The sequence below is a fragment of the Polypterus senegalus genome, chromosome 5, assembly GCF_016835505.1.
Source record: "Polypterus senegalus isolate Bchr_013 chromosome 5, ASM1683550v1, whole genome shotgun sequence".
In the NCBI taxonomy this organism is placed as follows: domain Eukaryota; kingdom Metazoa; phylum Chordata; class Cladistia; order Polypteriformes; family Polypteridae; genus Polypterus; species Polypterus senegalus.
In genome coordinates, this window is record NC_053158.1 from 71080430 (window position 1) to 71100223 (window position 19794).

At 37.6% G+C, this 19794-nt stretch overlaps 1 protein-coding gene across 11 annotated transcripts in view; it reads right to left on the reverse strand.

Annotated features, from left to right (window-relative positions):
* Positions 1-19794, reverse strand: part of ptprma (protein tyrosine phosphatase receptor type Ma) — an 815060-nt gene that overhangs the window by 10771 nt on the left and 784495 nt on the right. For all 11 annotated transcript variants that reach the window (XM_039754798.1, XM_039754797.1, XM_039754796.1 and 8 more), the window contains 5 exons: positions 10871-10987; positions 8803-8957; positions 8554-8689; positions 5032-5181; positions 2903-3076 (listed from right to left, as the gene is read on the reverse strand). In XM_039754798.1, coding sequence (XP_039610732.1) covers positions 2903-3076; positions 5032-5181; positions 8554-8689; positions 8803-8957; positions 10871-10987 — 732 coding nt within the window. The remainder of the gene's footprint in view (positions 1-2902; positions 3077-5031; positions 5182-8553; positions 8690-8802; positions 8958-10870; positions 10988-19794) is intronic.

The window sequence follows — 19794 nt, forward strand, 5'->3', positions numbered from 1 at the left end:
CATACACGGAATACGCTAAACGAAATAGCTACCTTTATAACCACGGGAAGGAAAACATCTAAGAAATATGGGAATACTATAGGGAACCAACCTTCTGCTGTGACTTCCGGTGCTATGAGTGCTATGAAACGAGGCACGGTTCTGAAGACACTGCCCTTACAGGATGCAAAAGAGAATCTAGGGTCAAGATAACTGTGGAACGAGCCATATAACTTCTGACTGTACTCCCTCTGTTTTAAATAGATGCTATGGATACGGAGATTCATAGCGTTTCTCTGCTGGGACTGTACCCCTCAAGGGACTGGCCAACTCATCCTACATGGCTCAGCTGTGAAGGGGGCAATGTAATGGACAGCATGTAGGGACTGGCATCCCGGCCAGGGCTGAACAGGGATTTTTACCTGGCCAGAAGGACACTGCAATGGAAAGACCAGGGGAAATGAGAATTGCTGATTATTCTTTTCACCAATATGCTAGGTGGCAATTAGGATTCCCACATGGTTGCCCGTAGGGCATGATGGGACCTGTAGTTCTGGAGGGCAGCCCTGTTAGGTTCCTTGGAAGCTGCCATGGGGAGCTGAAGGATCCACAATCCCTACTTTTTGGGGCTTGTGATTGACCCAGAAGTACTTCCATTAGCGTATGCCCTAGCACTAGAAGTACTCCTGTGTCCAACATAAAAGATACTGGTCAACCTCATCCTGGCAAGTCAGTCAGGTGGAAGAGGACGAAGCTTGCCTGGAAGAGTTGAAGAAGAGAAGAATAAAAAGAGAGAAGATTTATATTTGACTTATGTTACTTTTGGTGCTTTTTGAATAAGGTATTTGTGTTAATAAACCTTTTTACATTGTGCAATTGTGATTTGTGTCTGTGAGGTTATGTCTGGGGTTTGGGGTGCTTCAGTGCCTCCTGGTGGTCACACTGTATAATATTATCTACAGTATGTCCTCTGTCTAGTTCTATTAAGGTGCTATGGCATAAGCTGATGTTTGTAAGTTTACAAAAGGATACCGGTCCTTAATATATGTGCAGTGAAAGGACACAAATTCTGTTATTTTTGGTGGCCTGATTGTAGCATCTGGCATCTATGCAAGAATGTAAAAGGAAACAGAAATGAAAGCAAACTTCATTTTTTCCACTTTTTACATACTGTAAATGCATATTCTTTCCCTTCAGGTGGCACTAAATACTAAGGAAGTACTGTCAAACAGGTGCTAATGGAGGGGTATACTGCCACTCTCTACAACTTGCTGGCAGAGAATCAGAAAAGTGTGATGAAACTCACAGAGAAATCTATGTGTTTGTAGTTTGAACACAGATGAAATGGTGTAATTGACTCCACAATTAGCAGCACAGCATAAACATTGGCAAATCAATTTAGCATTTTTAAGGCATTTCCATTTTCTGTTACATGTGTTTAAAATATGTATAGTGCCAATAATAATAACATAAAATTGAAACCTGTGGTTTAATATGTCACAATTTACAAAAGACTTCCATCACAGTGTGAAACATGATGTCTCAACATTTGGCTTTTTAAAGCCCCAATTTTATCAGACAAGCAATGATTTTATCTTTGGTTTGAGTCTGTCATGAAACTGGCCCCCTGTCGTGCTTGATAAATGGTTTGGTGTTCATATTTTGTTGCAGCTCCAGCTTGGTTGGGCCCAAACACCTGGGATGGAGAGTACAGTCTCAGCAATTCTTCAAATACATACAAAGGTTACCGTTTTCTGTTATATTCACTTTAATTTTATTATATGTGCATTCTGTATGTCACATATTGCTAATGTTAAAATTATAAAAAGTATATGGGGTTTAAAAAAGACAATTTGCAGCAGATCTGCAGACTATTATGGAAAAGTTTTTCTTTTAAACAGTGTCTACCTGTTTTTCAGAATTTCATCCACATACTTTATTATTATTAGTTTTTTGTTTGCTCTTGTATCCTGCCTTTGGCTACAAGCCTGAGCTTTACTCTTCATGTTTGCCATTTAATAAGTATCTGTTGTTTAACATCCTATAAGTGGGCTGAGGCGAAATAGCTTTGTGATTGGTTTTGTATCTGTTTAATCTTCATGTGTGTCTGGGTTTTTGTTTAGAGCCGTTGATTTACCCTGCATTGATCTGCTCCAGGGAACAAAAAGATATTTGTATCAGCCAGCGACAGGATAAAAATGTCACTTCTTGCATCTGCCTGTATGTGTTACACTGTGCAATTTTTAATTACTATATATACTGTTATAGAGCATGCTATTAATGAATCTGTACAAAATAAAGATTGATCAATTCATTGGTAAAGTATACAAACACATCAACCTGTGAGAGAGAGTGAGAGTGTAAAAAGGACCCCACAGACAAGCACAATTCACTGGATCTGCTATATCTCAATGGCTGAGTAGTAAAATCACTGCAGTCCCTTTTCATGTGTTAATCTTTGCTCATCTCTCCATTTATTCATGAAGACACTGTATTTGGCCAAATCTGTGGCTGACTGAGAGTCTGTTTCTATGACAATATACAGTAGACACATTAATTTTATTAAGTTTTCTTACTACTTACTAGGATGTTATCATTAATTTACTTATTTAAGCAAACAAAAAACTTACCCAAAATCCCAGATTTTGTACAAGTTTAATTTCTGAACAATACTAAGTGCCCATCCATTGTCTAACCCTAGTTAACTGATGTATACTATGGCAAAAAACTGACAAAGTGGGCAGTCACTTTCCTTAAATTATAAGTCAAACTGTTCTTTGGGCACATAAATATCGACAAACTACACTCTGTCAGCACTATATGGTGAAAAAATAAGCCCATATCCTACTCTTTCAGATACTCAAAGAAGCACTGCATACTATCAAATGAATGTAAAATAACAAAAGACAGAAATTGTACATACGTCCATCAGGGCAGCATTGATGTAATTGCTGCTCTCTCCATCGATGGTGATGAGAAACGGGAGACATCTGTCTGGAGGAAGAACATCCATACATCTGTTCTTCTCATGATTTCGGGGTAAGAGAGCTATACTGCAGTCTTCTACTCGTAATGTCGGTGTCACCATGTTTAACGTCTGTGATGATTAAAGACGCATTAAAGTTAGCAAGCATTTGAATAAGATTCATAAGTTATTATTGTATTTTTTAGGTAGATACTTTCATCCATAGTGACTAATAAGATTTTAGAAACAAACACTACAAACATTGTTATACCTAAATCAAAGGCTGAGTAAGCTTGCACAGGCTCATACACTAAATCAGAAGAAAGCATTGAGCCAGCGACTTGCGATTTCACCCATGCCAACATGCTACACTAATCTATAATGAATCATCATCAAAAGTGACAGAACACAATCAGTTCCTTTGAAGTCCTTCCCATGTAATGCTAAAAAGCAGCTGCTTTCAGTTTGCTCTATTGCATCATTTTAATACATTTTACAGCATTACTGCTTAGAAAGCATTTCACTTGTTTTATTAATTTTGTGTTTCATTTTTGAACTTTGATGTTTTTTTAAATATTTCATTATTATTTGGTAATGTCTTTTTGTTAGGATTTTGTGTGTCCCTGTTTATCCAGAGCATGGCCACTTTGAGTATTTGTTTTCACAGGAGCTGTTTTGTGCATCTTGTTTGTATGATGCTGCACATATATGATACACATGTCATATGAGTTGCGACATCATTGCAGCAATTGTTATGTTCCAAAATTTTCACTCATATGTGACACAGATAAAATCCTTTCAGTGAACAGCAGATAAAACACACAGAATGAAAACTTTTCAGATCACATTTGACCGACTTTCAAATATGGTACCAAGTCCAATATAGACACGTGTGACTTGAATGTGACCTGCGTTTAACACTTGAATCAAGAACTGTCTGGATATTTACACTCTCAAACTAATTTTATGTCAGTCTCTAGTCATACTTTGACTAGAAAGACCCATTTTCAGAAAATATGGAACCAAGAGGTGGCAAATTTTATATTTATTATTATTTGTTTGGCATTTTATTTTCTCCTTTGTTTATCTATGTGTGTGTGGCTTCATTATTTCTTTAATATTATACTTTTTCGCAACGCTACAAATTCATTTTTAGCAATGCAGATTCCTGTGAATCAAACTGAAAACAACATTATACAAATAAACACTTGTGCCTTTCAGAAACACTCCTTTTCTGTTAATATGCTGCAAACAGCCATAATTAATGATATACTTGTGTTAACCTTGAACATCCCTGTTATGATTCTGTATGTTGACATATTTTTGCACATTCGTTTAAACCTTTTTATTAATGATTACTTCCAAGATTGTTTTTAATTGAGCCACTGAATCTGTTTTATACATTTATTTTATCATAGAAATTGTTGTCAGTGATTAGAAATTATTCTGTGGCGGTTTTGTCACCAATCTGTGTCACTGATGTGTTTATGCATTGACGGTTGCTAGGTATGAGGTCTAAGAAGTTACATGGTTGACAACAATAGGAACCGACACATTGGATTATTCACTATCCTAGTTTGTAGATATCAAAGAAAAATCTATCTTTGTGTTTGTTTTAGTTGTCCTAATTAAGATCTCCCAATATCTGACTTTTAAATTCTCTTAATACGATTTTTTTTTTGGGTATAGTTTTGGGCGTTGATGTTTAATAGGACGTATCTTTAGTTTCAAAACTCGGTTACATTTCCTCTTCTAGTTGTCACCCTGAAACTTGGTAGCCTTTCCTGTGCAATGCTAAAAGTGCCCAGTTGAACTGGGTATAAAAATTAGATGAGACAATTACATAATTCACATAATTTTTGGTCAAAGATACCATCGTTTTGGATCTTTTATTTTCCTGAATACAACTACATAAATGTAAATATATTTACATAACATGAGTTTCAGTCACTAAGTTGAGAACTGTACATTTTTTTACATGCTTATTTCTGAGGAGATTTTAGTTTATTCCCAAACATGAATATTCTTTCTTATATAAACACATACACATACACAAATTTAGACAATTACTTTGATTAAATGCCTACCCGAAACTCTTCTTTGATTTGGCTGGAGTTGGTCTGTGGATCCAATCTGTTCATTTCATAATACACTGAGCGGAGCTGAGAAGCTGGAATTGTAGTATCCCCACAAAGGCAGGCTTCCAGTATAGCATCGTGAATAAACACATATTGTTCCTGTCCAAAAAAACATTGGCTGAAATGTGAAGTATAGTCTACATTTGAAATGATCTAAAGCCAAACCTACAAAATAATTTAGTTTAAATAAAAATGCAGCCCTCTAAGCACATTTATATATTGGCCTGGTAATCTAGACTTCATTATTGCTGACGATGCTTGGTTGAGATAAAATAAAGCTAAAAAATTAATTTTAATAGGTATATGGAATGCAGGAGTGTTGGAAAAAATGTGGTGGAATGAGTATAGAGATATAGATGCGTATTGACACATAATGCATAGGCAATACTGGATACAATACTTGTATTCACAGTCACTTATGCCAAAACTCTAAGTATGTGTCAATTTGTCTTTGTAACATTATGTTCATAGACGTTTTAAGCACAGCTGAAGCCAGCCCACCAAAATCTGCTACAAAAAAAAAACACCATATGCTATACTGATGGAAGAAAATGTCCCATCCTGATATTTTTTGAACGTATTGTGGTGTAAAAAACAAACAGTACAAAGAAAATATAAAATATGGCAAGTAAAACCCTTCAGCCTAGATTCAGCAAACTTAATAGTGCTATAGTTACCACATTGATAGCATTTTTTAACATATGTTAAAAAAATAAACCTCTGTACTTCTCTCAAATTAATCCACAGAAGACCTCCATGGTGTTCCACAAAGCAAAGAGTCATGGACATTTGCCTGCTTGGAACTTACTGCATACTGTATATGCACCATTTCTGCATGCTGCTGTTAAGTTTAAAAATCATTTCATAACACAACGGGTTAAAAAAATCTTAAAATAATCACTTTTTAAACAATCCCTTTTTAAGAGTCAGTGAATTCAAGAAATTTCAGATAAGCAAACCAGATTCATATTTTAATTCATCTGTCATTATTAATGCCTTATAATTTTAGTATAGGCACAGCATGGTGCAGTGTTTAGTGCTGCTTCCTTACCGCTCCAAATCTCAGCCGGGACAATGTGTGTGCATGATATTTTCTTCTTTGTGTCCATGTGCTCCAGTTCCCTCATTGTATCCTTAAGATATACTTGTTAGGCTGATTTATAACTCTATTATGAATTGGTGTGAGCATGAGTGAACATGTATGATGACAGGAATAAGAGAATTTGTAAAAAAAAGATAATGGAAAAAACACCATAGTATTAACAAGGAATGGAAATGCAAAAGTAATGTGTTTGTCTAATAAGGAAAACTACTTGCATGGTAATATAGTAAATATCACTTTTCATCCCACTTTTTAAAATTAACACATTATTTTTAATACCAAGAGCATAGTTAATTTTTGTTACATGCTGACCCCATGGAAAGTCTGAGATGAAAAACAAAAACATTCTTCAGGCAGTGGAGCTCCAGGTTTCCTGTCATGTCTCATCATGTGCTGATATGACACAAGACCTTTATGTAAAAATGGACTGGCATGCTTGTGTTCCACTTCCAGCCAAATTCAGCTAAGCAGTTAATATGACATGCCTCTAATGTGGCAGCTGAAGACCAGTAGGTGCAATGTACACAGATGGACATATGGCCCAAGTCTTAAATGCCATTAACAAAATGTAACAGGGGCCATCATTCACTCCTGAGTTTTTAGGGTGACTTCAAAAAATGACAGAACAAAAAAATTCAATCTAGTCTTACCAGCTGCTTCTCAGTGAAAGCTTCTAGTCTGTTTTTTTAAGTGATGTCACAAATAAAAATCTAAGACGTGAAAAGCAGAGTTTGATGTAAATGATAAATGGCGTGACATTTTCAAGAGAATTGTGCTTGTCACATTTGTGACAGGCGCTTAGTGTAGAGGTCAGTGATTTGCAGACTTTAGGACTATGAAGACATTAAAATACAGTGCCTAATGTTTATTTAACTCTAGATAGATAGATAGATAGATAGATAGATAGATAGATAGATAGATAGATAGATGGATGGATGGATGGATGGATGGATGGATGGATGGATGGATGGATGGATGGATAGATAGATAGATAGATAGATAGATAGATAGATAGATAGATAGATAGATCAGCCCAAATATAAAGGTAATGTGAAGCCAAAGTCTGCTTATTTTACATTTCAGCAGTATAAAGTACTGGATGCCATGCTCATACACACAACCACAAGCCATTCATATCAGTCCAGTTTGTGAACATAAATAATCCCAGTATGCATGTCTTTAAAATGCAGGAGGAAACCAGAGATCCCACAGAAACCAACAAATATGGAGATATTGTATAAACTGAATATGGTTATCAAATGGACTAAGAATTGAACCCAGATCTTTACTGCTGTGTCGTTAGAGCATGCTTCTCTTAACCGATTTAAACATTTTCTTATTTTGGCACTTCAAGGATCTTGAACACCTCTCCAGGCTTGAATAAGGCATGCATCCATCACAGAGGCCTCATGCAACCTTGAATTGTACAAAAAACCCTATTTTAATTCTAAGACTTGCAGAAGATGGTCATGATGCACTTGTACATATTTTGACACTGATGTTCACATTTTCCTTAGACACCCACCTGGCAATGTTCTAAACCAATGCTGTTTTCTTTGCTGAGGCTGCAGATTTGTTAAACATGCTTAAATCTCAGTAGGCACTGTTGCCCATTCATGTTTTTCTGACAATCACTCACATTTATCTGAGTGAGCTCACTTTACACCATTTTACTATCTCTAATCTCCCTTAATATTGTTGTTTGTGTGCCTTCTAGATATTTCAAATTATCCAATCTAACTAATGTCCTAAAAAAACAACTTGTACTTTTACAAAATACTTCAAACAAATTGGTCTGCATGAGGATTTAAATGAAGTTTGTTCTTCTTATATTACATTTACATGGATCAGTTATTAATATTTGGAGGAAGTTTGATAACTCAACTGAAAAACAAAATTCAATCACTCCAAGATTTCAAAATGTAAGTTTTAACATCCTTCTCTTCTAGTACACTATTACTGCATTCTGCCCAACTCCAAAATGATGAATGCCCATGATGAAGATTGTCTTTTTCTGTGGCACTTACTAAGATGATGATCACGTCAGCTGTACAGTTATGGTGCACAACAGACAGACGGAGTAATAGGATACAAAATCAAATTTGCTTGGTGAAAATCATGGCTGCATGACAGAAGACAAAAACACTCTTCCAATATTGTACTCGCACACTTTGGTTTCGCTTATGAGTGTAGTTAACACTTCACAATACTAGTTAAACTTCAAGGTAAGTAAGGGTTTCACCTTGCTCTATTACACTTTTATGTACTCTCCATTTTTTCTCACTTCTGTTTAAGTTTTTACCCAGGAAGATGCAAAAAATAACCAGCATCACAATGTGTATGTTTTCATATACAAATGTCCATATTACCTCAGTCTGGACCATATTTACTCTCCTGGAGCGAAGCTCTCGCACACAGTTGTAAATATCCACCACTCCTTCACGCTCAGCCATGTCCAGCATAATATCAATAACGATGAAGCAACCTGTTCTTCCAGCTCCCGCACTAGGAGAAAAAAAATAAAGTGTCTTCAGCAAAAAAAGAAATGAAAAATGTAAAAAAAAAAAATGCTAAAATTTAAGTCAGTTAGTAACCCACAGGTATTCAGTTGCTCTTACCTGCAGTGGACCACCATTGGGCCAGCATTAGCTGGACTCTTAGACTTGACTCTTCGTACAAACCCAAGAAGGCCAGTAGCGTAATATGGCACACCATGATCCGGCCATCCAATAAAGTGGAACTGTCTGATTTCTCGGATTTCATGTGCACCTCTCTACAATGAGAAATGAGTTGCGCTACAGTTAATACAGGGGTGTTGTGATTTTCTTTCATTTACCTCCTTTAAAAAATGAATATGGTGATTAATGAAGATAACTTCCATAGCTCAAAAGATGAAGTGTGACTTCACCTAAGCTTGCATCTTGTAGATAAGACACACAAAAGTGTGCTGACTTACTTCTTCCTGGATTAAGTGATTAATCGTTTAGTGTTATGGATAAGAGAGGGAAACAGCTGCATGGTGTTCTTACAAGCAAAAGACTGGAGAGCAACTAAATGTGATTACTGAAGACTAAGGAGTCACCTGCAGAAGAGTGCAGTAATTATGCCATATCTCCCAGCTACTGGAAACGTGTATTTAGAAGACATGGGGGATGCGACTAAATCATTCAGAATAAGAAAACTTTTTTTTCTTTTTGTATCCTGTACATATCACAGAGTTATGTAAACTGGAACTTTCTCAAACAAGCCACACCAAAAACTATGAGGATGCCATGCAGGTGCCCCTCATGGCATTCCATGAATAACTAGAAATAACACCAAGCAGGCAAAAGACAGAAACAATATGACATATTTATTCCCAAAAATAAATTCAAGGTAAAACTAAGGTAGAAATAAATACAAAAGAAATCAAAACCCTGATGCCTCTCTAATCCTAATGAAAAAGTCTCAAACCAATGTCTGTTTTGGTAAAGTAGTCTGCCTGCTTCCCCACCACAGCATCACACTCAACCACATTGCCCCTCACCTTCTCTCTCCAGACCCCTGGCCTATCTCCTGTCCTTACCAGCTAAACGTTTGCCCTTCCAACCAACACACAATAGCCTCGGGGTACGTTTATTGCAAAAGTTGTCCTAGGGTCACTTTCAGGTTTGTGGTTGCCTTTTATTGTACTAAATCCTTCAAGCTAGATAACTTTTTAGTAGCTTCTGGTAGTGTAGCACTTCTCAGCTTCTGTTTCCTTTAGAATGTGATTATGATCCTCTTCAAGCTCTTTTGGGACAGTTTGTCCATCATTTGTCTCTCCTCCCTGACTTTGCTCTCTTTCTGGCTAGAGGGCAGGCATCCCTTCCTGCTATGGTATCCACATAACTTACTTTGTTCTCTTATAGAGGTGACCCTGTCAAATGCCATTCTGGAGTACACAGCACATATACAGTGCATTCTGGCATCTAGAGGCTACTGCATTCCTATCCTCAACTGGTGTTTGAAAGTGGTATATTATCATGCAACTGCATGAAGAACACCTCATTTGGGAATAATTAAAAAAAAATCCTTGGTCCTGAGTGATAAAGCTGAAAGAAACAAACATGACCCATAAATCCCAGAAACAAATTTAGACATTTTGAGCAAACTAACAGTGATGTGAGACTTACAGTACAAGCGTATTTCTTACAAACTATGGGTATTTGCCTTATATTGAACGTTCTGCACTGCACCCATCACATGCTACTTTAGGATTCAAACCTATGACCTCTAGTTGCTAATCAACTCTCAAATGGAGTTGAAACGTTAATATCCTAGTTTGCTGAATAAAAAAAAAAGCTAGGAAGAAGTCATTACTGTGTGTTTTTGGTGCTCCTGTGCTACTCCATGCATTACAGGAGATTAGTTCCTTAACAATACTGTGCACTGATCCAGGGGTACTACAACCAAAGAAGTAAATGAAGATAGACTAATGAATTTTGATGAATGTGTCACTTAGATGACTGATGCCATGTGTAAGATTTTAGCAGCTGCTCATATACTGGGTTGCATAAAGTCCACTGCTGTATTGTGAAAACAACTGAACAGGTAATCATCTGTTTATTCCTTTTTGACCCCGTGATCACCTGTAAAGCATTAAGAAACTCCCATGAAGAAAGAATTGTGTTTTTAATAGGTTAAATTTGAATACATGTAGCTTACCTTTTCAACTGCAAATGTTCTAATGATATATTCAGAGAGCAGTTCTGATTCAATGAGCGTCACTTTAATGTCTCTGTAGATCTCTGTATCATCTGGCCAATACTTGCAGCACTTTACCTTTAAGAAGAAAATGAAAACAGGAAAGCAGATTAAAATTGAACAGACTCAGTTTGTGTTAGGATATCTCAGTGCAATCCAACTAACATGCACTGAAGAATGGCACAAACACTTTTGGTTTCTAGAGCAATTTTAAGATAATAAAAAGAAAGCACAAACTTGAGCCTGTTACTATATTGTAATAACACAGAGACATGTCCATATTCTTCATCGGAAAATGTACCATCACAAAGAAAAATGAAATGGATACTCTGATGTGCTAAATTTCTAAGATTTACAGTACTCAACAGTCCACACTACTTGTTTACCTCTGTGAAAATAATCACAAGCCAGAAAACAGTTGGGAGTGCTCCCACACATTGAACCATAAACCCTGACATAATGTTTTGTCCTGTAGAAGGAAACTGAAGTCTGTGAAGGAAAGTAACCTGGGATAAAATGCACAAATTAGACATGGAAGGCACTCCAGCTGGAAACAGATATGAGAAAGAACACCAAGAGACAACAATACTACCCTCTACATAATTATAAAAAATGACAAATTCATAAACATCAGGAGGTATGGTTTTAATAAAACATTAAAAGACTCGACCAGCTCCATATTATTTCAGCTGAGATCATTTTGAAGGTTTTTAATTTTAACTGTAAAGGGTGGGATTTATTTCAATTCACACAAAATTACACGCCAACCTCTCTGGGTTGAGTCTATTGCATAGGGTGACTTGCCCACGTGGCTACCAAAGGAGCACCAGGCACTATCTTTATTGATTTATAACTGTATCTGTCTGTGACCTGGCCACTTTCATTTGCTAGCTGACCCTTCTCTCCACCTTTTCCTTGTATCTCCGCACTCAACGTGCCACTGACTGTGAAGCAGACTTAAACTCTCCGGCACTGTAAAGATGTGTATTAGGGGCTATATGAGCTTGGATTAGAGAAAGTCAGAAAGCTCCCAAAAGGGAGAATGAAACAGGCGGCTGTTCAGATTTTATTATTTGAAAACCTGTAGCCTGATTAATAAAAAATGATTATTTTGGAATCACCATCTGCCTCTGAGTAACTAATATTGCTGGAGGCAGGGTTCCTCGTTCCAATGATACCTACGAGTGTCATATATTAAATTAAAGTGACAATCTCAGTTTTAATTTGAAACCTGGACAGCAGTGTTCAAGTTTGTTTTTAATTTTTATGCCATCTACAAATACAAATAAATGCATAACAACTACTAAAGAAAAAATATTCCTCAAAGGCAACTGTTTATATATTTTGAAGTCTTCTGGATCAATACACAAAGTCACAATTAAAATGAACACAAAATGAGTATGATGTTCCATTAAACATGCAATGTATACGAAGAAAATGTTGTAATATCCAGCACCATTTTAAGATAACTCATGTTATGGCATATGGGAGAGTAAATCCATGTATAATGAAGGCACATATCAAATTAAAATGTTTCAGGTTTATATTACGATTACACAAAATACTAGGATTTTTTGTTTTTTCGTGCCACATGTGTCCCCAGAAAAACAAATGCAAATATTTAAATACAGTATTGCAATATAAAAATATAAGGTCAGTTTGGGGTGGCATAGTGATATGGTCACAGTTCTAAAATCCTGGGATCACATCCCTGCTGCTCTCCTCATTTTAGCACTGGATTTCTCAAGTACTCCTGTTTCCTAAAGCTATCCAAAAATGTGGGGGTTGCAGTTATTGCCAAGTTTAAGTTAAGTGTCTGTGTGTGTGGTGTAGTGGTTAAGAGCCTAGACCAGGGCTATTCAATTGGCGGCCCGCCGTCCAAATGCGGCCCAGAATCAACCTCCGAGTGGCCCGGCCCGTAGTTCCGCCCATAGATAATAAATTAATATATTATTCATAAATTGTTATTTAATATAATTTAATATATATATATTATATTAATATAAATATATAGTATATTAATATAAATATAAAGTATTTATGTCTATGGTCCTGCCAAAAACGCGCATTCCTACGTAAATTACGTAGCCTGCAACACGCAAACAATGCAGAGCGTATCGATAGTAGCTTAGATTACTACCAATATGTCTTTCTCAACACTGAAACGTAAAATTGCCAATGAAAACCGTAAGTTTAACCCTGCCTGGACTGACAAATACTTGTTTATTTTTCCGCCACATCCAAACGCCAAACCGATGTGTTTAATTTGTAATGAGTGCGTTGGAGTATTTAAAGATTACAATGTGCGGAGGCATCATGTTGAGAAACACCACACTTTTCGCACCAATTTTCCAGAGGGATCTCAAGAGAGGGCTGCAAAAGTGCAGAGTTTGATTGCATCTTACAACCGAGCAGTACTACCATGGTGCGGTCATTCACAGCCCAAGAGAGAGCTACTGTAGCATCCCTTCGTGTTTCCTGGATACTGGCAAAAAAGAAAAGGCCATTCACAGACTCTGAAACCGTGAAGGACTGTATGCTGGCTGTCGTGGATGAGGTGATAAATGACGATAAAATTAAAATGAGCGTGGTATCTGCTATAAAAATTGCACCCCCGTCAGATACTTCAAACATTCGTAGGGTTGAAATTCTTGCTGCAGATGTGTATGAAACGCTGTTAGGAGACCTGATGAAAGCTGATACTATGTCTATAGCAGTAGATGAGTCCACAGACAAAACTGATACTGCTCAGTTGTACATATATGTCCGTTTTTTTGATGGCAAATGCTTCCGGAGGAGCTGCTCGCCTACTGCCGTTAGAAGGACACACAACTGGCGATATAGTCTTTGGGAAAATTTCCGCCTTTTTTAAAGACAGTGGTCTGGATATGAAGCGTGTGTGCATGCTTGTGACAGATGGGGCTCCGTTCATGACAGGGAAAGTGAATGGTTTGGCAGCACGTTGGTCCGCTGTTGCACCTCAGTTGATCTCCTTACACTGCATTGTGCATCAGGCGGTGTTGTGCGCAAAACGACAATGGACAGCGTTATGGCTATAATTAATTTTATTCGCTCCACATCAAGCCTCCAACACCGCTTATTCCGCATGCTGCTGTCAGAAATGTCTGCTGAGCACCACGACCTTCTTTTGCATAATGACGTGACGTGGCTGTCCAAAGGCAAAGCACTGGAGCGTTTCTGCGGTCTCAGAGAAGAGATCATAATTTTCCTCCGCGGCAGCAAGCAAAAAAAGGCAGAAACGCACTTGAGTCGCATACTGGACGACAACTTCATGGCTTTCTGAGCGACATATTCAAACACCTGAACGATCTCAATTTGGGACTACAAGGCAGAGACAAAACTGTCATCGACCTTGTGGAACAGATGCGCGCATTCCAAGTTAAACTGGACCTTTTCGCAAATGATTTGAGCACAGGCCGAATGCTGCATTTTCCGACACTCCGCAAAGGCATCTTACCCCCCACACAAATCACGGATGTGATGACAGATTTCATTGCGATGTTGAAAAATAACTTTGCTGGTTGATTGGATGAACTTGATCTGCCCACAGAGTTGGCCGTTTTTGTCAGAGACCCGTTCACTGTTGAAATAGAAGGGGACTTATCCGCCAGAGCTAAGAAACTGGTCCCTTCCATTGACGAGGGGAAATTCACACTCGAACTTGTTGACATGCAGTCATCTGTAACCATGGCACAGGAGCTTTCCACTAACGGGCCTGCAATGTTTTGGACTGATGTCAATGCACATCAGTTCCCTAACATTAAGAAAGTAGTGATCGTCATGCTCATTATGTTTGGATCAACATATACATGTGAGTCAAGTTTTTCACACATGAACTCCATAAAAAGCAACTCTCGTTGCCCCCTGATTGACCATACTCTCCACCAATGCCTTTGAATTGCATTGACAACTTACGAGCCTAAAGTCACTGCTCGTTCAAAACAAAAAATGTCACTTCTCCCACTAAGTCAGCAGGGTAACTGTAGCCTACAATACATCAATATAATGTGGGATGTGTAACAGAGGCATGCCTAATCACACATGGTGATTTAAAATTTGTTCCCTCAGTGTTGTTATAGTTGTGAATACTGTGCACTTTTTATTTTATGCACTTTGAGATGTTTCTGGGTCAAATGTGTGCAAGTTGTTTTTGTTTCAAAAGGAAACAATGTTATTTCTAATAGCCTACTACTGTGCACTTTTTTGTTTTATGCACTTTGTGATCAGATAGGTCAGATACGTATGTAGCCTAGGTCAGTTTTTTTTCTTTTGTAAGTGGAAAAAATAGGGGCTACCTCAGATTCTGTTAATTCAGCTCTTTTTCTTTGCACCTTTTGCTCTGCAAATTGACCGAAGTTAAAAGAGAAACAACGAATAAACCTTATGTTTTTCAATAAATTTGTTTGTGTTGGTTTTAAAATTTGTCATTACGAGCTGCTTTGCCGCTAAAATGACTGGCTCAGCTTACCTTCTTGGTTTGGCAATCTGGCCCAACTGAATTTGTAATTGAATAGCCCTGGCCTAGACATTAGGGTGCAACTTCAGTTTTCACCAGTGATGCACATCATGATCTTCAGCAATTCACTTAATCTGTATGTTCTCCAGTTTTAAAAAGCATGTGCAGTATGTACAACTCTGTCTTTAACCAGTTAATGATTGGAAGATACTGTGCAGGTCAACCAAAGGAAAGCTGTAGGTCTTGACAACATACCAGTGTGTGTACTTAGGGAATGTGTTGAACAACTGATGCACATTCCAACAGACATTTACAATACCTCCTTGAGGTAAGCCATAGTACCTCTGTGCTTCAAGGCCACTACTATCATACCATTGCCAAAGAAATCACTAGTATCAGCGCTGAATGACTATCACCCTATAACACTCACCCCCATTGTGCTTTGAATGGCTGGTCAAGGACCATATAATATCCAAACTCCCTGCAATGTTCAATCAACTTCAATTTGCATACCGCCCTAACCATTCCACCGATGACGCCATATTGGTAACACTCCATCTGACCATGGCCAATCCAGAGAATGAGAACAGTTATTGTATGTACGTTTGCTCTTTATTGACTTTAGCTTCGGGTTTAATACAGTTAACCCCTAGCACTTGGTAAGAAAACTTGACCCATTAGGCATCAACACCCTATTACCCAACTGATGCTCTGAGAGCATCACGATAAACACTGGTGACACCCAGGGCTGTGTTCTGAGAACCTCCGTTGTTCACCTTGATGACTCACAACTGTTGTGGAAGGCGTATCTCGAATCATATCATCAAATTCACCGACTACACAATGGTGGTGGGGGTTATCAGCAGCAAAGATTAACTAACTCTGTGTCTGGTGTGACAACAAGAATCTGTCACTGAATGTCAACAAGATGAAGGAGATCACTGTTGACTTCAGGAAGAAACACATGACACATAGTTCACTTATAATCCATAACAACGCTGTGGAGTCAGGTAGAAGCACCAAGTTCCTGAGGGTGCACATCACGGATGACTTAATATGGAGTACCAACTCACACCACCTCCAACCCTTCACTTTCTACAATGGATCAGGACAGTAAAACTCCCTGTTCTGACCTCACAACATTCAGAGAGTGGTGAGGACAGCAGAGGAAATTGTCAGAGGAAACACTCTCTTGTCTATACAAGATCTGTACTTGTTATCCTGCCTTAAGAGAGCCACCAAGACAGTCTGTGACTCCACCCACCCAGACTGTTCAAACCTTTGCTCTCAAGCAAATGTTACTGCATAATGCGGTGCAAGACTTTCAGGCTCAGTAGGAGTTTCTTCCAATAGGCTGTCAGACTACTTAGCTCCCACTAACAACAAACAACATGCTGGCCTATTGGGACTGTTAAATTCCTGAACACACACTCAGACCGTTTTAACACATATAGTCGGAATCTCATATCCCCAAAAATGTTGTTATGTGAGTCTGTGCATTATGTTAATGTATTTTGTCACTTGAACAGTTTACAACTATTAACCAATGTGTCTATTGGATTACATTCTGTATGTTTATGCTGTCTAATATCTGTTGATGTACTGTATAACATGCACTTGTCTTTACGTTTATGTTCATACATTGAGCCTGGAGAAATACAATTTTGTTCAGCTGCAAAATCCTTGTTGTATGGTTTGAATGACAATAAAGTAAATCCAAATCCAAATCCAAATAAATGTCTACACCTTTAACAACATTATGTCTAATGTGGACATCACTTGTAAGTCTCCTTTGGTAGTTGAGTGGGAAAGCCTTCCTGCATGATTAGTAAGAACATGATGGAAGTCCCAGTGCATGGGTATTGCCAGGGACCTCACAATACAATATTATTTCCAATACTTGGGTCACGGTATGATAATATTATGATTTATTTAAGGGATATGATTAATGTTGTGAAATACTGTATATTGCAATTAATTTTTCCATTTTTGTTTGATTGATGTTTGAAATGAAATCATATCCCTATAGTATATAAATATGTGTCACAAGGAAAAAAAACCTTGACGCAGTTTATCCCATTTACATCTTTTGTTAATTGTGAAAATGAATTTCTCAGCAGTCAGAACAGTAAGGCCTTCCTCAGTTCAGAGTCCTTCATGGATCACTTTTAAAAGACCCCAACAAAACTGGTACGGAACTACAGTCTGCAAACGTTTGTTGATTTCAATGGCTGAGTATAAGAACAGGCATTTGTAAATTTGTATTTAATTTAAAATAATAACAAAAAACACCCTGGGCTACATATTTAAAGTTGCTCACCAACAAACACTGTGAAGGTAGTCATCATTCCACATCATCCTCAATACAGGAGGATGAGGGCTGTAAATATATTGTGCCCATTGGCCTCTGTATTAGGATGAAAATGGAGTGTCTTATGAAGTTCTATGAATCTTAAATGTATTAATGACCTTTTTGTTACTGTCACTTATCTGTGGGAAACATGCAAGTAATTGTAAACTTTTAACTTTACAATTTGGATATACCCACAAATCTCTGTGAACTATTAACATATTACCTTAAGCAGTCATTTTGAACTTAAACCATATACAGTATAACATCTTGTAATAATTTCTGTAAGAAGATTCTGCTAATGTGAAGCATGCCTCACAAAAAAAGAAATCTTAGAAGATATACAATTAAGAATTGTTAATTTGCATTAAACTGGAAAATAATTTCCAAACTGTGAATAAATGGAGATGATTTAGTATTGTGACTGGTCTCCTTACACGTGGGTGTCCTGCCAAGAAGGCTCACAAGAAACAAGGCAGAATACTTAAAGAGGTAATAAAAGAGCCCTAGAGAAACAGCTAAAGGCTTGACGGGATCATTGGAACAGGTTAACACCTTGGTTCATGAGTCTATTACATAAAAAACATTGAACAGGCATGGTGTCCATAGCAGGGCATCTAGGAGAAAGTGACTGCTCTCCAAAAAACACACTGCTGCAAGTCTGTTAAAGACCATCTTGACATTTCACAATGGCATTGGGGAAAATGTTTTGTGGACTGACAGAACTAAGAATGATTTGTTCAGATAGAATATGTAGCAGTAAGTATGACATAGACAGGACACTGCATACCAACATGAAAACATGATCCCAACGGTGATTTCGGTCTACTTTGCTGACTCAAGGCCTGGACAGCTTACCATTATAGATGGGCAAATGAATTCCCAAGTTTATCAAGGTATCCTATAGCATAACATCATGAATGTCAGGGTGGCTGTGCATTAGCTGAAGTTTATTGGATTTTGAGTAATGCAGTAGGACTATGACACTAAACACTGAAGTAAACCTACTACAGAATGGTTAAAAAAAGAAAATCTGCCTTTTGGAGCGGTCCAGTCAGTACCCAGACATGAACAAAAGAGATATGCTGTGGAATGATCTCAAGAGTCGGGGCAGCAGGCACATTCATTTGCTGATAACTGAAGCTATTTGCATTTTAGACAGGTTTCATTTTTCAGCTCAGTCCCTTAAGAAGGGCAACAAATAGGCAATATGACATGAATAACTTTAATTCAAGACCTCTTACTCCAGCTACAAATCTGTTTGAGCATTGTGGAAAGCATTTTATATGGTATTTAAACGGATTGAGAGGAACTACCAGCCAAACAGAATGTGCACCCTTTTAGTTGAATCACACAATCAACCCAATGTGCTCAAGAACACCTTGGACAAGACTGTGTCTAGTGTGGACATCTACTGTTTCTAACAGTGTTAGTGTTTGTAATATTTTGTAGCACTGTGAAACTTTACAGTTTAACACATTTTTTTCCTTTATCTATTGTGATTAATTAACTCACTACCATACGATAACAGTGCTAGGAGGGACACAGGGACACAGTGCTAGGAGGGACACACTTGCAACTGAGGAATTCTTCTGCAAGCCAAGCTGAATAGCAGCTACAGCTGTACACAATGGACATCCTACGAATATGGCTGAGCTGAAGCAATTCTTTCTTTCAATTTAAAGTACCCTTAAATGTGGAGTAACTCTGCAGGCACTATTTAACACACCAATCTGGGTATCATTTCTATAGTTTTTAGCTTCTTTATTGATACTTGCACTGCAGCAGAAGCAAAATTAAATATTCTTACTGCTGTTGCCTTTTATCAGACATGGAACAAAGAAAGTCATCCTAAAATTTGAACTTGCGTAAGTGCTGCAAGAATTAGGAAACCATTATTAGAGTTTATTGTAAGAAGAACTTAGTAGTCATGCAGAAAATGAAGTTGTGATGAGGAAAAATCCACAAAAGCTCTTTCCCTAACTTATTGAGCATTTCTTATCTGTTAGGTGCACAGAGTAATAATCCAAATTTAAAAGACTGGAATTAATCCGAGAA